The following is a 21735-nucleotide window of genomic DNA, read 5'->3' on the forward strand; positions in this document are numbered from 1 at the left end:
CGCCCGACGGAACACACGGAAATGGAACTTGGAAGGCCGGGACCGGAAGTGCAGTCCAGTGCAGTGGAGTGTGTTATTATGGCGGTGTTTGACAAGTGCGAACGATAGATTGTGACAGATTCGGGCGCGTAAACGACGCGGGCGAAGAATAAACATCATGTCGCGTCCGTTTATGCCCACGGTCGTGAAGACCGTTGTCTCGTCGAAGCAGTTGACAATGCAAAACGATCGACGACTAACATAACTTGCGTCATGACGGTGGATTCTGTGTCTATAATGCAGTGGCTGAAGGCGCGGCACATTGCCAAATACGCGCGAGACGTGGTCGTCGAGGAAGACGGCGGTGAAAATATCGGTATTGAATGTGAGTTCTCTCTATTTTCATCCCAAAAAATGTCGGGATGATCCATGACATTTCGATGTTCTCGCGAATCTCGGGGGAGAAATATGTTCGTAGTCGGTTAGGTTAGGTGAAACACGCGGTGAAATCGAAAGTCGATTCGAATATTCGAATATCGGGACTTTATTTCTTCTCGCGAAAGGCAAAACAGTGAAATCTGTGGTCTGTTTTTTTCCGATAAACTTCCTGGGACGTGCATTATTCCGGGTAGAATGAATATAGAGAGGGTAGCGAACATGTAACTTTTTCTTTAGAGCGAAAACGTAAAGAGTAAAAATTTTTATATTTTTGTATGGACGTACATATACACACACATCGTACAAAAAATTTTCACTTGTCATATTTCCGCCTCAGGGAAAAAGTTACATGATCGTTATCCAGACGTTCGGTTTTTTCTGGACCTATTCTGTTTTTTAAAGCGTCCGGGAATGTTTGGCCGGATATTCAGCGTGTCCAAGGAGTACTTTAAATTTTCATTGTCATTTTGAGAGAGAAAGAAAGAGGGAGAAAGAGACCAGAAATTAAGACCATCTTGCACATTGTTAAACGGCTTTAATATAATATAATAATAATAATTTTCAAATTTTCTATCGAGTACATAGTAAATTAATAATGATTTAGTGATTAGTTTTTTGCTAATATTAAATACATGTTTTTATGTTTTTAGGATTTTTTAATGTATTCTTTTTCTTTTACTCCTCTCTCTCTCTCTCTCTCTCTCTCTCTCTCTCTCTCTCGTGTTTATAAATATATATAACTTATTTTGTATTACAATTTAAATGTCCTTTTTTTTTGTTCTACTTTTAAGTCTAAAATCTGGCAACACAATGATTTTCCAACTGAATTGCTAGCTGGATTAAATTTTTGCCATCATATTGACTGCGGTGCTGACAGTGCCAAATAATTGTTTTGGATAATAATTATTTTGGATAAATTAAACATTACATTACTCGGATATTTATAATCTTAATCTTTATGTTTACAGTTGTACTATTAATTGCGAAATATTCTAAATATTGACACATATTAGATAACCGATATTTATAGTAAATTTATAGTGAATAATTTTAGCTTCCTCGTGATTTAAAAATGCGATATAAGTTATGTTAATGCGAATAAAATTTAACTTTCCGTCAAAACTTCCGTTTGCGAAGAAAATACTAAATGAGACAATTTAATTGATTCATGTAGATGACACGTTGTATAACATGGAATTAGGAGGATGGCATTATCTACGAAATTTCAAACAAGTTCGTGCGATTTACTACCGTACGCCATCCAGATTATACGTATTACGACGCAAGGAATATTACGCAAGGCGGATTGGTTATTCATGTTATTCACGTTGAACTTTTCGCTCTGGTATTCAAAAGGAAGCTAATGGAAAATTAGGATTCGACGCATTGAGTGTTATTATTGAGAAGGCCATTAATGTGAGTACTTTTATTTTAAGCAATATTTATAAACGTTTATGTCCTTTATTTTTTTTTCGATGTCAATCTGGAATGTTATGGACATAATTAACACAGTCACAACGACGATTATTTAATTCATATAAAATAACATTATATTTTGATATCGATATTATTAATGTATTAAATTTCTTTATCTCCCTTAAAATATTTTCACACGCATCGATTTACATTTCTTAATTTCTTTTCCGACTTGCAATCTGTATTAGATTCTTGCATGTTCTATTTTACGATTTATTTTTAATATACAGAATATCTTCAATTTTCTAAGAGCATTATAATTAAAATCGAAAATTTTCTTATGAAAAGTTTCGATTATTTTCGAGTTACAAACGATCAAAGAAAATCAGTAGTATTACATAAAATTCACGCTTTTAAACCCGTTAGATAATCTATAATTCACGTAAGATTTCAAAACAATTCTTAATTAATAACTTTATTTTTTAAATATATATATATATTTATTATATATATAAAATATATATGTATATATTTTATATATTTTTATGTACTCTAATTTTTTACAAATATTTCGAATATTACGTGCGATGAATAAAATTCTATTCTGAATTTTGTACATAAATAATTATCGAATTTATATTACGCAGTTGATAAATGACTAATTATTGCGATTAATAAATACATGTTAAAATAGAGTTCTTTAATTATTATCACTATACTCTCTAATTAAACGCGTTGCAACTCGATGACAGTTCGTCCGGTATCAGTTTAGCTAACGACCAAAAAATATGATTAACTTTCACAACCTTTAATTACGCATTTCAACTAAAAATTCACCTCACATCACGAGATTAATTAAATGGTGCGTACATTTAATTGGAATTGGAACTGCCTGAAAATGAAAATTAAATGATACACTCGTAATTTTGTACGCGTAAATCAATCTTGAAATGGAAGGGCGTGTTAATTAATATTATTACTTTATTCTATGATTTATGTATTTTATGTTATCCCGCGCTTTGAAGCGATTTAATTTTAAGGGACAAAAATTTTAAAGCGTAATGTAAGAGATTCCGACTTTAGTTATTTATTTTAAAAAATTTATCACTCGTGTATATCGAAATTAATTAATAATTTATAATATTCTGATTTCGTCCGTTATATTGCATTTATTTCTGTTTCAAATTATGCGTAATATTTATTTGATAAATTAGCTTGGTTGATAAAATTATGGATTGTGGGAATTAATTAATTGTGATTAATAAAAATTTAAATTAGTGTGAGATACATATACAGTCCCTGGCCACATTATTATGACCACTGCTGAATTTTACAATATTTTTATAAGTTGGCAAATTTTTATAAAAAGTGGTAGAAAGATTTGTATTTCATGTGGCAATACTGTTTTTTAAATTACTGCGCATGCAACTGTAACATAGATCGCTATTTTGACATGTGTCAACTGTTTAACCATGCTGAAGTTACATATAATCTCTATTTAGAACACTTTGTCTCGTGACGTAAATTGTTAATATTAATAAAATATAACGGTAGGTTAAATAATAACTTATGTTTAACTTATTTATTTATGCTTTATTAACATGTCTAACAACAATTTATATTTATTTTGCATGTTTTTTAATGTTTTGTATCTGCTTTGGGCATGCATGTTTGATTTGTTTTATTTTTAAAGAATGGATAAGAAAAGCAAAATTTCGCCTATAAAAATAGGTATGATGAAGGGATTATTAGATGCTGGTGATATTTCTCAGCGGGAAATAGCTAAAAGGATGAAGGTTTCTAAGACAACAAATAGAAAAGAGTGCAAAAAGATAAGGTGGTCATAATAATGTAGCCCAGGGACTGTATTTGCAGAAAATAATCGTTGCGGTAAGTAATGCGCTCGAAGACACGCGTACTATTACCAATAAATGCATGTTAATAATAAGTTGTAACGAGGATAGACCATTTTCATTATTTATAGATTACCGCGTCATTTCCTAGAATTGGGGCTAGGCTGTGCGACGCTCGGTCAATAGTCTGTTGCTTGTACGCAAGGTCGACGCGCTATCATTTGCACAACAATCAAACGGACCGGTAGTACGTGGCACGTGTCGCTCCGCATAGTTCGCGTATCTTAATTATTGTTCCTCGAGATGTGCTCGCAGCGAATGCAAATTTCAAAACTTTGGATCATATATCATCGCGTTTTGTTTAATTAATAAGTTAATTTCCAATTAATCTCACCTGTCCTTAATTATATTTTTTGATATTTATCAACTGATAATTAAAATTTGATATTTTATATACATCGGCGATTTAAAAACTTCCCATTAAATTTCATCCATTAGATAAATTTGTAAGAAATGCTGGGCAAATTATCACTTCGTGCGATCGTACTTTTTCCGTATTTCCTCTTTTGTTGCAATGTATCGTGTGATTAATATTGGGAATGTTATGTAAAGAGAGAATATCACGTAGTGTCAATCATTAATCGTGCCACAAGGTTTAATCAATCATGCTACGAAGAGTAAGTACATTTCATATTTGATTGGTTACACGAAATTGATAATGAATTATTATTATTTGCTGATAAATTTATTGATGTTTTTATTTATTACTTATACGGACTAAATCGCCGAAACTTTATCAGTAAATTTAAAAAAATGATTCAATTTGAAATCGTTACTTTCGTCACATTAGTTACGGGTAATAATCAAAAATAATATTATTTCTTCCTTGATAATTTATTTAATTACATGAATATATTTTTGTATTTGTAATAATATACAAAACGCTCGCAAAATCTTAAATTATCTACGTTATGAAATAATTATTTCCCTCGATTGGCAACGCGTTGGGTTAACTCTTTTTTTTTGGCTCTTTGTAGCACAACGTGATTGTAATAACTACATTCCTTTCAATTTTGCAAAAAAGTTAATATGTACACATTTTTAGAAAATTCGTTTTTATTTTTTTCAATAATTTTTTTAAACTTAAGAATAATTTTTTTTATAATTAAAAACGCTCCTGTAATATAAATCAGGGCAGAAAGGGTTAACCTGGTCTCTCATCTCGAACACGATGTGCTCGAATGCTTTCTTTGGCTATCAACATATCGTGTCGCGATGCCATTTGGCACGAATTTCATTACACTTCTATGTAAAGCTATCTTCCTGTTATCGCTTTTGCAGCGAAAAAATTATCCTATCATGTTAACATTACAACGTCTCAAAATTAATTTACGCTAAGGCCGACCACACACGTTCAAGTAAACTTGCACAGGTATGCTTGCGCGAACCACTTGTGCAAGTTTACTTGAACGTGTGCGACCGGCCTAAGGAACTATGTTTTGATGCAGACATTAACACACCCTTGCCGCTCGCAAGGATAGCAACGTTGGCAACTTTATGAATGCGAATTACTTAACTCTTAATTAAGTAGCAATTAATATTTTCTTATAAATACCGTTTCTAAAATGTGACATTTGACTTGACTTTGTGTGAAGTTTGCATAATTCCACATTTTCATTCAGTTCAAAACTGAGCAAAATCCTACGTACACAAAAATCATTTACAAATATACAAAATTGATGAATTGCGAAATCGACGATAAATCCTATTTTGACTGAAAGCGATTTATCGCCGTAATTTTAGTAACTGCTGTTTGCCATTAAACCCCACAATAATTATATTTACACTATTTAGTTATATATTTCTTCGAGTTAACTTCTTGATTTGATTTTATCGTATAAATTCGTACTAAGCCATAGTTTTCTTAGCGATATAAATATTTTCAATCGCGCAATTTCCAATCTCTGTTTTTCATATACGTATAATATACAAAATTTATTTCGCGACCGTAACTTTTCGTTCTGTCTTGTAAATACTGCAACGATTATTAAGAATTCATGAGAAAATACTGTTTAACTTCTTTTCTGCATTTGCTCCCAAAATATTATGTTCGATTTGAGCTTGCCGGGTGAGATCACGGCGATGTCGTTGCTCTCTTGTTTCGATCGCACGATTTCTGTTCGATTTGTAGGTCGCTCTTCTATTAATGACCGACTGACTGGTAGCGACGTCAGTTTTCCGGGCATTTGACGTAAACCCTCCCGAAATTCCCTCGAAAGAGATCTGGCTGTCAAACTGTGCATCTGCCTGGGCGTTTCAACTATCTGTACTTCAGGAGTGGCCGATCTATCCTTGGCATCATCTACTTTCGCCACCTGCGAGACAGAGAATCGATTTGATCCAATATACAAATTGTACTGATGTATGACGCCTATTTTTAAAAATGCTCTATATTAATTCTAAAACTTCTGATGCTAAAAATAGAAATATTCATAAATATTTGTATCATGAATAATATTATTCAAATAAATATTATTAATCTGTCAAATATATGACGTTATAATTTTTGGGAGTGTACTATAATTTAGTTTAATTATTTACTGTGACTGACAAATTTATGCAATAAATTAAATATTCAGAGCAAGAGTGAAGTCTACAGGTTATAGTTCATAAGTCTTTTTCATTTGAATTTGTAGTCATTCAAATTTTGAAAATTCTGGTAAATATTTTACTTGTAGACATTTACTACTCATTTTTCTGTTTCTAAATAAATTCATCTATTTAGTTATTTGTCTATGTATATCTTTTATTTTTATAAATTATGGATGCATATCATTCTTGCTCCGAACAAAAGCATCGAAATTCGATATCGATCCGAGACTAAACTGAAATCTAACTGAAATGGGTATTTCGTTAATTACCAAAGCTCTGTATACTTTCGCGGGCACGGCAGTCTTTTCGGAAGTCTGTCGCTTGCCAAACGCTTCCGCGAGTCTTTTCACTGAGGGCATCATCTGCAATTCTTCATTCGTCTCCCGAGACTGAGCCTTGGTCATAATATATATATCCTCGAAAGATCTTTCGACGTCGGACGAGATTTCATCGTAATCGTTTAGCAGTGAAATGTCATCCTCAATGATCACCTCGCGTTCCTTCACGAGATCCAGTAGATTTATGGCGGTCAGTTCATCCTGTGCGTCGTTCACGTAAACCGGATTCGCATGATAGCATACGTCTTCAGCGACATTTGGCATCGATTTGGCGGATATTAGCTGCGAATTTACCTCCTCGACTTCGTCCCGCAGCTCGTTGAGTCCCCTTGAACTCCTTGCGAAATCCTTGCAGCCGAATGATCTCGGCGTGTCGATCAGATATTCTTTATATTCATGTTTAGTCAGATTTGATTTGTCGTTGTTCCGCATCGGTTGGTCCAATTGATTATTGGAGTGAGCGCGACGCAGGCCGTTTTGATAACCGAAAGAGCTCAGGTCCAGTCTATTCACCATTCTTTGTTGGCGGATTTGTTGAGACTTCTTATCCGAAAACTCATTCTCGAAACCGTACGCTTTCAAGTCGATCTTCCGAACTTTTCGCTCCTTATCATTCTTGTGTTCATCCTCAATACTTTGCTCCTGATTATTAAGCTTGGCATTAATCTCATTTTTGTTGTTTTTTCTCTGATTCTCCAGAATGTCGTCCGTTTGTTGGCGGTCCTTGCATGTCGTTTCATCAGGCGTGTCTTTCTCGCTTTTGACTTTCTGACAATCGACGGGAGTACGCGAATTTATGGCGTAATTATTCGTTTCGAAACTAATTATTTCGACGTTGTTCTGGCACCATGAGGCCGGCATCATATCTTTGTCTTCTTGCAGGATCGAAATACTATCGTCGGTCTCTTTAGACATAGGTAGTCGTTCTTCCTGGAACATATGAAGAATCGACTGATGTTACCGATCTAATGTAGGATTCATTCGAAAACTGCGTAATTTGTGTTGTATGTTGAATGTTTGTTATTCTTTTTTTTTTACTTTCTCTTGCATGCTGCAAGTTACAAAATTCCTGTTCCTTTTCCTTTTACCTTTCTTTTTCTCTCTTGTGAAACTATCATACGATTAATATTATTGTCTGTAATATTTGTAATATTTTTAATATAAATGACAATATTCTTAACATAAATTTAATATTTAACGCTATAATAATATTAATAGTGATATCGTAAGTAAAAATTTTTTTAATATTATGGTTAGTACGATTTTTACATGATCTGTAATATTATCGATTTTGAAAGAAGTAAATGACAATAATTATTAATCATATGGACACTTTTTTGCTCAATACATACCAGTCGCGATTTTATTAACGGATGAAATTTTTTCTGTTCTTTTTTGTATTTAAGATCAAGTTTAAATTCTCGATATTAATATGGAATATGTAAATTGTACGCAAATATGTAAATTTTGATGAAAAAATTTTCGAACTTGAGTGTTAGAGAAGAGTATAACAATTTACGCGCTACATTAGAGAATATCGAAGTTTTAGACATTTCTTATTTACATAAAAAATTTAGAAGAATAGCAGCATGGACTAATATGTTTTAAGCATACTCATGCATTTGCTTTTGCAAATTAAGAATAAGCTGTTTCTATTAATACGTTCAAAAAACCTTTTTATTAATGTATTATGTAATCTTTATACGTTGTAAATTAATATTATGCAATATTATTTGTTAATATGATTATATATAAGTAGCATTCATCTATCATGATTAATACTGCAGTGAAGCATTATTTTTGATGGTGAAACTTATGAATAATGTATAAAATATGTTAGTACGGATTAATTACGGATTATTACTTCTAACTTTTTAGTTTTAAAGAATATTTATTAAATACATAAAATTTTACAAATAATATGAATAATGTACATATTAATTGCTGTATGATTATTGGGGTTTAGGAGGGTATGGCAACAAAAAATTGCGAAAAATATTAGGATTTACATTTCGAGCGTATATATATATAAATACGATTATTTGTTAGTCATTACATACGCTGTATATAGGTGGTACTTACCGATTAAAATATTCTCTTTCGTAGTTCGTAATTGCGGAATCGATTCCATTGTGTTAACGCGAGTAGTATACGAGATACATCGAGAATGTGTAGATGCAAATTAGATCGCATTCTATGTGCAATTTGTGCAAGTGTGATGCGTGCATTTCCAGTAGTAAATAACTCGGATTGTCAGTTGAAGATGTCTTGGATTTACATCTTTACTTTAAAAATGTACAGCAATGAAATTTGTATATGCGTCATAGTTAATGCTTGCGGACAAACTCGATTTTTTTCTTTCGAAACATTTTTTAACAAGTGTCTTCAATTGCATGAAAACTATACAATGCAGAATACAAAGACGTAAATCTATTTCGTACAATAATCTATTCGTTTGATAATGTTGAAGTATGGTATTAATATTGTAATACATAATTATCATTTACATTACAACTTCTGAGGCAATGAAGTTGGTTAGGTTTTATAACACAATTTTCTAAAATAATTCATTCACGTCGATAATCGTGATTTTTCATTACATTGAAAAAATGAAAATATAATTTAAATCTCGTGTTATATCTTTAAATATATGCGAGAAAAAATGAAAAGAAAATTAAAGACATATGTAATAATATACTATAAATAATGTGCAATTTAAATATTTTTTAATATTTGATACTAAAGGAATCTAAAATAGAATCATACAATTTGTGAATTGCTGCGCAATAATTCTTATATGTTATTAATATCAAGTAGTAACCATCACCTGTATGTTGCATGCAAAGGATATAAATTTTTGACTGCTCAATTAAATTAATTTAATAGTTGAGATTTTCAATTCAATATGAGATATATACATATACAGAATTGTCCGTGTTAGATAAATGTCTTATTTTCTAGGATTTCAACTATTTTGTATCTATTTAACTATCAAATACAATTTTCATGAAAAAATCTGGAATCATATATATATATATATATATATATATATATAGATAGATATTTTTTTCACAAGTAATATTTAAGTAAGTAGATAATTATATATATATTCTTTAAATATCTTTTAATGAGATTATTTTGTGTAATATTTTTTATGTTTGAACGGGTAATGTAAATATTAATTCTGATTATTAAGTTAATTATTACAAATTTATATTAGTTTTGCGTTAATAATTAGGAATTATATTAGTTTATCGTTTTAAATTAAGAATTATCTATAAACATAATAATAAAAAATGAACATCTAAATAAGAAATCTGTTTAGGAGCGGAAGGTCGGCATATCGTGATGAAAGCTCAGATTTTTATACACCCGTATTTATTAGCCACTTGCAACTATTATAAATATGCACTTTCAATCGTTAATCCTGTATATAACATAATAAATTAGCGCATTGCGCCATGATATTCTTATCTCAAAGAATATAGCCACGGAGCGATACGATATTGGCACGAATGCATTCGCATTTTCTCAGGTACATTATAACATCAAAAAAAAATATACATCAACCACATATAATATTATAACTATAAATTATTCTTAATAATTTTTTTACAATCGTTAGCTGGATCCACCAATTATCGCACTGCAGCTCGCATTCTGAATTTCTAAGATTCGCATTGTTTCGAAGTAGAATCTCATAATTTCTTCATTTGAGTTTTGATACAATGGATTCCATAATAACCAATTCATTTTGAAGTGTATTGTCCCCCAACTTTTCTCATCAATCGTGATAAGAATTTTACAAAAATAAAATAAGAATTTGTTTTGAGATATAATATGGCAAAGACATCCTAAGATTATTTCAGTTGAAGTATATAACTCTATACTTCTCACGATACTTCTTTATGGCAATAACGTCATGATTATTAATATCGTGTACATTCTTTCATTTCGAGACATCGATTTTTATTTCATTTTGAAGTCAGCCTTTCTCTTTATCATCACCATATCGTGATGTCACTCAAACTTCTCACATACAACTTCTTGCATTGTGTTTTATTATGATCATTTTCTTCTTTTTGAGATTCCTTTGAATTTTTTAGATCTCTTTTAGTATTTCTGTTTATCGATTTCTCTAACTTTTCGCTGTTATCGTTTTCAAGAATTTCTCGACGCCTTCCAGATCTTTCTCTTCCTCGCGCTACGATATTGTCATTGTTGAATACGCTCGCTTTCCGCCTCCTCGAGACATCCTTTAGGAACTTGTTCATTATAATTTCGTCGGAAACACAATCGATCTCATCCTGCCACTCATCGTCCTCATTCGGCAAGGACCAGAGGGGAGACGAATTTATGTTCTTACGAATCAAAGTCTTGCGTTTTGTCATGGAGTTAGTTCTGGAAGTGCTTGTCCGATTTCTACTGCGTCCAATTTGTGGGTATCCCACGGATATCCGATTATTCGTGATGTCATTTTTCTCATCCTGCCAGTCGCTCTCTTCGAAAGTGGAGCTCGTCGAGTGCTCAAAACTAGCGAATCCTTCCAAACTTACGGAACGATTCCAATTTGTTGGCTGATCGCAATTTCCTGAGAAATTAGAATACAATTTGAGATTCATCGATCCTTCTTTCTTAATAAGATCGCAACCGGGAACGACAGATGTAACTTCTGGCAGGATCGGCCTCAATCGGATCCTTCTGTAGTTCGGAATTCTTCTACTGTCGATCTTCCTGCTTCTCTTAATTCCGCCAAAGGTTTGAAACTTCAATTTTGCAAATTCCGGACTGCGATCCTCGAACGGATCCTCCGGGGAGGTAGATTCATCTTCGAGGTCGTCGTCGGGATTCTCCGCTTTCTTCGGTCGGATCCTGATGCCACCGAATGTGTGGTACTTGTATCCGCCGGTGGTCCAAAATCTCCTGCCGCCGACCGAAGATATTTGCCCACTACCATGGGGATTATCCGTCGACCGAAACAACTGTCGCCAGCGATCGCGTTCGCTGCTCTCCGAGTCGCGAGATCCGATGGAGCACATTCCGGAGTCGTGATCGTCTCGATCGCCCGGCGATTCTGCACGAATATCGTACCGCGGTACTATCGGTTCCTCGCTTTGGTGATTGTCCCAAGATCGATTCCAGTTCATCGATACTGATTTCGGAGAGTTGACCTTCAGGCTCTGCGCCAGGACGTAGCTGTCCTCTTCAAAAATAGCTCCTACATTCGACTCCTCGAAATTCTTAGATCCTCGATCATCCCTCGCGTCTCCTTTCTTGCCTTCTTTTTTTTCGGGGCATATTATTCGAACATCGTTTCCTACGAGAGTCTCGACTCGCTCGCCGTCATCGTGGTGCAATTGATCGCTCGCGGACTCCAGATGTAAGAGAGGGTTGATCGCGAAGTGTGGACTGGCGAGGGGATCGCGGCAGCATCGTCTAGGAATACTGTCGCGCAGCGAAGCTGCCTCAAATTGCTTGAGCTCGTCATGACTCACCTGTCGTTCGTGTTGTTCATCGTCGGCGCAGCTCGATTGCTGGGACAGCGAGCTGCTGGGTCTACTCGACATCGAGGACATCGCCGATCTGGTCCGTTCTTGTCGTTCTCCACTGGCTACCTTCGATTGGTTGATATAGTAATCCCTGCCGAATCTATACAGAAAAATTGGATCATTAGTATCACGGAGCTTTATAATGGAAAATGATCGTACAGAAAGAAAAAATTTTATTAATTTAATAAGCCACCAGTATCTGTAACAATTTGATTTATAAATATAGTGACAACAAATGTGTTAGTATGGCAAAATGAATGATTTATTATTTTTGATTTCTTGTTAGATAATTCTTCTATATCATGGAGACTAATGCTAGTCGTTATATTTGTTGTTTCTGACATTGTAAGTTATACTAGCAGTATATTATTTATATTTTATACTTACAATAAATATACTTGAATATACTTGTGATTTGTATCGCTGTATTGTTTGTTACATCGATGAATAATGAAAAATGATTCGCAACCGTAACTTATCAATCTGTTTTCCCACCAAATCATCACGTAACAAGTTATTTTTTGCTCTAACAAACTCATTTCTCTCCATGTAATTCTTTTTTTTATGTCTGTTTTTCGTATAAATTGATATTTTAAGTAAACTTTAGCAAAAACTTTAATGTAAAAATGTTAGTAAAAGAAATTAATTCGCTTGATTTTTTAATATAGCGTTTAATTATTTCTCTTATATAGCTTTCAGAAAAATTAACAAAAGTTACCGTTTGATGTCCGGTCGACCAGGTGTCAGTGTCTCCAGACTCACTTCGTTCAGTTTTGTTAACTCGTAATGGGCTCTGAACAAAGTAAAAAATCGAGCTGAGAGCTTCGTGTCTACAGTGATATTCGCAAAATTTTTTATGTAATTTCTCTTACCCTGAAATATCCGAATTTCTCGAATATTGTCTTTCCAAACATCGCTTTCGTATGCTCTCCTCGCTGTAGGGATTGTTTTCGATCGGTGGAGCGTTTTCCCATTTTTTGTGCTCGCGTTCCGCTATTGTGCCTGTCCGATACATTTATTCACCGTCATATTGGCAATGTGCTCATCATGATATGTATGCATGACACTGCATGAATATTTCATTACATATTCATGAATCTTCTCGTGTTTTATTATATTGAAAATTTTTTTAAGAGGCGTTTATTAAGATTTTTTGCTTTTTATACTTCAAAGAAATAGATTTAAACGCTATCGTTATCTTCTACTTTATATAACATAATTCTTTGAAGTCATACAATTTTTTCTCGGAATCTCGCATATTCGATTACATGTTACGTAATAATTTCTATATGTTTATCATGTTCTTTATATAAAATTTATATTTAATATTAATAAATTATTTTATATATCAGAAAGCTAAAATAAAATTTCTGTTTTGTTCCTTTTTACAAATTCAAGAATGTAAGAGATTATTGCTTATGGTGCATATAGATTCATCGCAAATAGTAAAGTTACCTGGTCGTGGAGGGGTGCTTAATGGATCATTTTCACTTATCATGTCGACGTGATTCTTGTCGATTGTTGCATAAGACAATTGGTGGACTTCGGCTTCTGAATGTTCACTGCATAAAATCGAAAAAGAATTATGAAAGATACACACCGTGCCTCTGCGCCGCAAAACTATGAAAAGAATTATATGAAACTCAGGATATGATACTCGCCATGTATAATACCGAGTTGCATACGAAACTGAAACTGTTATTATCGCTTACTACGCGTTTCTTTTGAAACCTTCGTTTCATTTATATAATCTTGGCCAAAAATATTAGGCACCTTATTAACCATTTAAGTTTTAGCTAAAAAAAATTGATTTATGGCATTTGCTGTCAATTATCCTTTGTTTTAAGAACTCAACTTATAATAATAGATAACAATATAGGTAAAAAATTTAAGATAAACGAAGAAAATATAAGTACTTAATATATTTGATTAATGCTATATTTATTATCTATCCTTGCAAACATAAAAATTCAAAAAAGAAAATTTAAAGAATAGAAATCAGGTAAATATAAATTTAAATAATACCTTTCATATATATATATATACAATATACATACATATATATAAATTCAACAATAGTAAGTGAAAATTAACCGAAAAATATTCAACACAAGTAAGCAAAGAAGATATTCAAATTAGATGTGCCTAATAATATTTTTGTGTGAATCTTGTAATTGTTAGTTAAAATAAGTTTAAAAAACATAAACTGTAATTTTATTCTTTTACTTTATTTATTAGAAGAAAAGAGAGAAATATTTCGAGACTTCTACCTTTTTGGTTGTTCGATTGAATTGGTCTCTGATTTTCTAAGCTGTTCATCCGTCATTTTTCTCGTTCCATCGATTGCCTCGCTCTCTCCAGAGCAAACTTCAATCTTCGTTAAACTGTCCAAATGTCTCTGGATCGCGGTGTCGTAATGTTCGGTATATTCGCTCTCTCGTTGTTCTTCATTTTCGTCCGCGACGTTTTCCCCTCGATAGCTCCTCTCACTCGATTTCTCAGATTTCATCTTTACTTCCTTTTGTATAGAACTTTCCACCGCGGTCGCGGTTATCTTTTTGCTGCATTCGACCGTATCTTTAGGCTTCTCTTTGGCTTCGTTATCTCCCTTTGCTACTGTTATCGACATAAACGAACTTTCATTTCGTTTTTCTTTATCATCTTCACGTTTGGCTGTTTTCTTTTCTGAAGTCTTCAAGTGTTCCTCGTCATTTTTTTCATCGTAACTCTCGCAAGCAGTTGCATTCTTTTCAGTTTTCTTAATCACTTGACAGGTATCGATCTTGTCTTTTTCGAATTGCGTCTTGCTTGTTCCTTCCTGATGATTTTCTATCTGATCATTTGTCGCGTCACTTTCGGAGATCCTGGGAGTTCTCGGAATCACGTTGTTGATCGCCTCCATCAGTTCCTTTTCGATCTCTTCGTCAGATTTCGTAGAGGAACATTCGGATAAATCGGACGTGTCCTCAGCATCCCGATCGCCAATCAGAGCCTTGTAATATGCGTTAGAGCTCGGTACTAACATAGCAACCGCGTCTGGCTGCGATCGGGAGTTCCTCTTCTTCTGAAATAACCAATTATCCTCCCAAGACTCGATTGGCGAGACTATATCCATCGTGTGACCAGTGGCGTGACGTTTCGTCCTGACTGGCGGATATTCGTTGCGATTTAAATCTGAAGAATCTGACGATGATGACGGCGATGGCGAGGATAATTCTCGCGGAGCTATTATAAAAGACTTAGATAATTAATTATGTAACGTGCGATGTTACAAAGTTGTTTGCTTTATGTCGGAAGCAATTGCATAAAATATTTTATTTTTTACATTTTTTTAAAAGAGAAAAAAATATTGGAGAAGATTAGATAATTGTCTGAATATTGAAATATATTTTTAAATTAAGAGCGATTGTGAGTCAAACGAGATTTTAGTTAATTAATTTTGACATATTTATTGCATGATTCAACAGGATATTTTACTTATAGACGATTCTGCGTACTTTTTAAATATGTAAATGACATTTAAAGTGAAAGTCGAGATACTCACGGTCAATGATGTCCATCCCGTATTCTGGAAACGGTACGCGTCGGCTGCAACCGAATTCCAAGGCGCCGTTGTCTCGAAGTTCATCATCGTCCGACGTGATTGTGGTTACTTCCTCGATTCTTTCTTCCATCTGTAACAGGATTCAGTTCCCTCCCTTAGAGAGCATATGATATACAATTTATGTTTTATTATATTGATTATGCTGCGTTGAAGAATTTAAATTTGATATGCAAATTTCACGTTCATCTTTCATTGCACTTGATTCTGTACTGCGATATGCGAGAATATATAAGTGTGATTGTAATCGGCATCCGTACCGTAAAGGACACCGGTTTATGATGATCTTCATTCCTCCTGATCGACGCACTATGATCACCGTTGCACTCGAGATGGTCGGACGCGTAACTCGCCACATCTTCCTCAAGGCTATGCTTGCTGTCGTCTGAAAAAGGAGCATCATCTTCGTAAATATGACTTTTCCATGCTTCATGCGCGATAATACGTTAAGTAAATTGTACGTACTTGCGGTATATTTTGCTTTAGGCGAATTTGTATCGTGTAGAACGTTGCTGTTACCGTCAACTCGTTCTCTTTGATATTTTTCGATAACCTAAAATGCGCATAATAAATTCGATTTAATTAAAGATTTGTTTAATTTAAGCATAGCGCTTCTCATTAGTGAATGTGAATTTTTAATTAGTAACAAATTACAAATATAGAAATAATATATAACGCATACATTTTAATTTTTAATTATAGTTGATTAGAGTATGAATTTTAATTAATATTTCATGTAGAGAATATAGAAAGAAATTCTTCTCTTTATAATTAATTTAAAAATATATTTCTTACTATAAATATAAAATTTAATATGACATTTTTTAAATTTCATTTTCATTAATTTAAAATACTTCGACAATATTGTTTCATAATTAATTGAGGAGATCTTTCTTAGATTTTAACAACCATTCAAACAACCTTATTGAGTATCGCGGTGGCGAGGAGATCCTCATAACTATCATCCGTGACGGCGCGTTCTTCTTGAGGTTGCTCTGCGTCTTCGGATGCATTTAATCCTGGCAACTTCCGAGCTTCCTCGACGGCTTTCTCGACGATCTCTCTGAGCGCCGCATGCGCCATAGCTGGCGGATCCGTAGATGGTTTGTCTGGAATATTAAGTTGGAAAATTGTCGATATCAACGTTGCGGTGATTGATTATGAGAATATATTCTGTTGGTCATAGCATCTGCAATTATACTATGAGTGCGACGTAGAAGTACTTCTACGAGTCGTCAGTTGTACCGTTAAATTCAAATATTATATTTTTAACATTGCTATCCCCCCCCTCGCGTTCACCAACTCCTCTCTGATTATAATAAACTAAAATCTTAATGTCTATTTTTACCAATGTAGATTAACTTCAATCTCGGTTCAACTTACTTATATTTACAATTTATTTATATTTTTCTAATTTTTAGAACTAAAAAAATGAAGAGTAAGTAAACCACGATTGAATTTAATTTATTAATGGAACATAAGAATTTTTTTTTTATAATTATTAGACGCTTAAACGCGTACCGATTTCGATGAATTAACCGAAGGCTTCAGCCATGAGGCAATGAAGATCATGTTTTCCTCAATGTGTTTTATCCTTATAAGCTATATATATATATATATGTATATATATATATATATTCACATTATTGATATAAGACGTCCACAAGAATGTAAGACCACTTCTATTCGAGGACATGAAATTTTCATCTGATTAAGAAATCGCAATTTCTATAATCTTTTTTTAGAACTATTTTACATCGTGTTCTCTCACTGGTCCCCGAGTGTTATCGATACGCGATGGATTGGCGATTGCATGGATCGATCGTGGTATCCGCGGAGTGACTGTCGGACATTCTATCGTGAACGATCCAGCGCCTTGCGAACGGTTATAGTAAAACGGGGTATAGTATAAACGCGAGTTGCACCGCACTTTCTTTGGCATGATCGAGTCACGGCAAGAGATAACGGCGATACAGCCGGCCACTTCTCCGCGGTAATTTCTCCGACGCGACCTTGCTGCCGATGATGCATCCTTACGGCCACTCCTCTCGTCGACGACTCTCGCGACTTCATCCCGTCTCTCCGCTCCTTCTCTTTCTCTCTCTTCATCTTTTACGTATCTTGTCCGACGTGGATCGCGGTCGTCAGGTGAAATTTACCGACCTCCTGAACTCTTTCCGCGGGAAACTCGAGGTCCGTAATTTTTACTTCGTCTGATTTTCACCTGAGATTCTGGACGCCAACGGTGGTCTCAATTCTATAGGGTTCTAAATTACTTAAGCGTAATGTCTTAAAATTCAGAATTTTAGATTCTGCATATTTTTCGTATTATCTTAATCGATTTGAATGAAAATGTTAGGTGAATTTTAATTTACTTTTTAATTTAATAGTTGATCTTTAAAAGCAGAATATTTAGAAAATGTTTTCCTTAATTTTGAAAATTTGGCTTGAGAGATAAATATTTTCTTAATGCCATATATTGCAAAAAGATTTTATCTCGTAAAAACTTATATAGGAACTTTTCATCCGTAACTGAAAAAATTAATTCGAAAGAAATGTTTTATTTTTTCTCTAAATTTCTTGGAATGAAATTCCACTCCAAAAGAATGAAAATCTGTCACACTTAAAAGTGAAAATGTTTCATTCTTTTTCAATAGTGACAGTATTTTAATTCTTTTGGAGTAAGATTTCACTCTAAAAAATTTAGAGAGCTGCTTTTATCATTTCGAATGTCAAATATAATTGCTGAAATTTTTGAGTAAAGTTACACATGGTTTTTAAGAAAGTGCTAAATTCATGAAAAATTTTTGATCAAAATACATGGAAAATTTCCATTATCAATAAAATGTAAAAATAGCGATTTTTCTGTTTTCGAATGTGAACTTTTCAAGTTTCAGTGAGATAATCTTTTATTTATAAAAATTCATTGCAATATAATGTCAGGAATATTTTGTTGGAAAGATATACACATTTTCATTGCTCGCGAGATCTTGTATATAGATGGTTAATAATCCTCAAGCAACACTGGATTGTTTGCAAATAAACACATCGCGTGCGCGGACGTGTCCTCCTCTTTCTTTTTCTTCCTCCTTTCTCTTTCTTTTTCTTTCTCTTAGTATAACGCTCATGTTTCACACAGTCACTTCTTGCATACACATAATCGAGGATCTACCTTGTCGAGGACACATTCAGCCTTGATCTCACGCCGTAGAAGGTGAAGGCCGACTGCAGGTATTTTGCGCGCGATTCAACCGCCTTAAAACATTAGTATTATTAGCCGGCATGTTGAAGAAGTTTCTTCAGCAAGTTAAATTGCCTTCTCTCTCGACATCTATTAATGGCGATAAATCAGTAACACCGTCACCGGCCTTCCATCGATCTTTTGCTTTCCTCGTACGATTATATGGAACGACTTGTCGCGGTAGCGTGACATACAGCAATAATAATTGCGCATAATTAATCCGTGATAATCAAGTCTTCCTACTATGATCGATTAGATGGAAGAAAACATCTAAGAATTCTACGTTAATAATTTTGATTTATTATGCGTCAGTGATCTTGAAGGTTACGTTGACAAATTTTTTCCATATATAAATTGTATGTTAAATTATAATCACGTGAACGGATCGAGTCTTGCGACTCGAGGATCTGCATAAATTCTCTGTCCGACACATTATTTTGCCGGCTTACTGCGGGCTAATTCTCTCTGTGCAACTTTCCTCGCGTTATAATAGATTTAACTTCAACTAGGAATAATCGTAAAATAGCAAACGAAGTTTATTGTTTTATTTTACGAGCTTTGAATTTAAGAAAATTAAAAGGACTGCTTTCTCACGACGCAGCGTCAATTATTATGCTATTAGAATAATGCTCTGTACAACACAAATTTGGTTTACAGATAGAGATTTTCCCATTTATATGCGAATAATTTGGTAGTTAAAACCGCATCTGATGCGGTAACGAGTGTGCTTTATGTGGGAAACCCTGCCGGAGAAATTCTACGTTCATTCAATGCGACACCTTAATATAGCGCGCGCGCGAGAATCTTCCGCGTAAAAATCCGGATAACGGAAGTAGTAAAACCGTTGCACCAAGACATTTCCTCTTTTTCGTCTTCTGTCGATTGCTATGTTATAAATGGTCGATCACACTTGACGATCTCAAGATGAGGTTACTGGACCAGTTCTCTACGTGGAGAGAACGGCGATATCTCGCGAAAGGATTGCGAGTCGCGTGAACGACGACACGTTTTCATATGAAAATTTGGGACTACTAATATACAATAATTGAGAAACAAAAATTCGTTTGGAAGTGCCTCAGTGGGAATAACACGCAGTTTGAAAAAAGAAAGTGGAATATAATATGCTATTAAATAGAATATGTACATATATATGTATATATATGGAGAAGTGAAAAGTGTGGAATAATAATAATAAATATTAAATATCTCTTTCTCCTACAATTTTCATCATTTGCTATTTATTGCAGAAAATAAAGATACAGATAATTAAATGTGTAGAATAAATGCGATGTTTCTCTATTTACGACAATTTATGGAGAAGAGAAATAATGTGTTTCTTCCTAAATAGTTAATATTAAATTGCTTTACGTTTAGACGATAAAAAATTAATATAGGTATATTCTCCTTTATTACACTAATATATTATTCTATGATATACATGTACATATTTAATTTTTCGCTCTAAAAATAGTAATATAATTGATATACTACATGCGATAATGTTATATGTCAGGTTAATGTTTTCTTTATATTGCAAACCAGCGATGACCATTGCTATTAATCGTTTCTCTACGTGCGATTGCTTAGAGATAAGAAGATAAGAAATCGGAACTATTTGCGGCGGAAAGATCATAGTACATTAATACGACACATTTTCATTGCAATATTGATAAAACAATGTTACGACAGCAAAGATTGACCAAATATACATATATGATATGAGTAATTATTTTTGGTGTTGAATAATTCAATGAAGTTAGTTGTAATTTTTTATACTCATGAAAAAAATTATAATTAATTTCATTTAACTTTATTTTGATCATTTTTAATATTTTTAATTTTATATATACTAATTTTTTCTTTTTAAACCTATATTTATAAAACATAAGGCAGGAGATGGATAGGATTAAAATTTGGTTAAAACATATATGATAAAAGTTGTAGAAACTTATAGAATTTAAATTGAACAATGTCGTGGCTTGTTTCGAGCTTATAATTAGAATAACTTAAATTAATATAATTAACATAAAAATATAAATACTAAATAATATTCTAAATATGTTTATATTTTTATATTAATATATTAGGTGTTGAACTTAATTCCTGCCGCTTGCTTAATTTAAAATAATGTTCCACACCTTTAAAAAATCTAAAAAAAAATTTTTGTAATGTAATATACTAAAAAGTTTGATACACTTTTTAGCATATTACATTAGAAAAATTTTTTTTTTAATTTTTTAAAGGTGTGGAACATTATTTTAAATTAAGCAAGCGGCAGGAATTAAGTTCAATACCTAATATATTAATTTAAGTTATTCTAATTATAAGCTCGAAACAAACTACGACGTTGTTCAATTTAATTTTTTAAAATATACGAGCATTTTTTTTACTCTAATTTTATAAAATTTAGTAGAATATTCTGAGTATATTTGAAAGAAATAAACATTAGGTTTAGTACAGATATTTACCATTTTTCCTTGAAATCAGAATGTAGACGAAATAAACAACGATGAGGCCACCGATCAACGTCAACATCTCTTCAGCCGACTGCAGTTGCATTAACTGCACCTTTCACATTGTATTATCAGCTAATGCGGTTTCTCTGTCCCTCCTATTTTTTCTAAACCTTTTTGTCCGCGGCAATTTCTCGCTGAATTTTAGAACTGAG

The 21735-nt window shown here is 33.2% G+C and overlaps 2 protein-coding genes across 12 annotated transcripts in view; one reads left to right on the forward strand and one right to left on the reverse strand.

Moving 5' to 3' along the window:
• Positions 1-103: 103 nt before the first annotated feature.
• Positions 104-21735, forward strand: part of LOC108757738 (uncharacterized MFS-type transporter C09D4.1) — a 71125-nt gene continuing 49493 nt past the window's right edge. The window contains exons 1-2 of the mRNA XM_018502269.1: positions 104-364; positions 1592-1833. The gene's annotated coding sequence lies outside the window, so the exon portion shown is untranslated. The remainder of the gene's footprint in view (positions 365-1591; positions 1834-21735) is intronic.
• The window catches only part of LOC108757736 (uncharacterized), a 42689-nt gene continuing 25909 nt past the window's right edge, over positions 4956-21735 (reverse strand). For 5 of the 11 annotated variants that reach the window (XM_018502263.1, XM_018502260.1, XM_018502258.1 and 2 more), the window contains exons 2-11: positions 21536-21717; positions 16748-16935; positions 16292-16379; positions 16087-16211; positions 15770-15899; positions 14496-15450; positions 13681-13787; positions 13098-13227; positions 12944-13018; positions 9974-12325 (exon numbers count right to left, since the gene is read on the reverse strand). In XM_018502263.1, coding sequence (XP_018357765.1) covers positions 10681-12325; positions 12944-13018; positions 13098-13227; positions 13681-13787; positions 14496-15450; positions 15770-15899; positions 16087-16211; positions 16292-16379; positions 16748-16935; positions 21536-21626 — 3534 coding nt within the window. In that variant the 5' untranslated portion in view covers positions 21627-21717 and the 3' untranslated portion in view covers positions 9974-10680. Of the gene's footprint in view, positions 6062-6607; positions 7607-9973; positions 12326-12943; positions 13019-13097; positions 13228-13680; positions 13788-14495; positions 15451-15769; positions 15900-16086; positions 16212-16291; positions 16380-16747; positions 16936-17347; positions 17416-21535; positions 21731-21735 lie in introns of those variants that run through there. The other 6 variants (XM_018502261.1, XM_018502259.1, XM_018502262.1 and 3 more) reach the window with 4 other exon arrangements.

This window comes from Trachymyrmex cornetzi, unplaced genomic scaffold (assembly GCF_001594075.2).
Source record: "Trachymyrmex cornetzi isolate Tcor2-1 unplaced genomic scaffold, Tcor1.1 scaffold147, whole genome shotgun sequence".
Classification (NCBI taxonomy): Eukaryota; Metazoa; Arthropoda; class Insecta; order Hymenoptera; family Formicidae; genus Trachymyrmex; species Trachymyrmex cornetzi.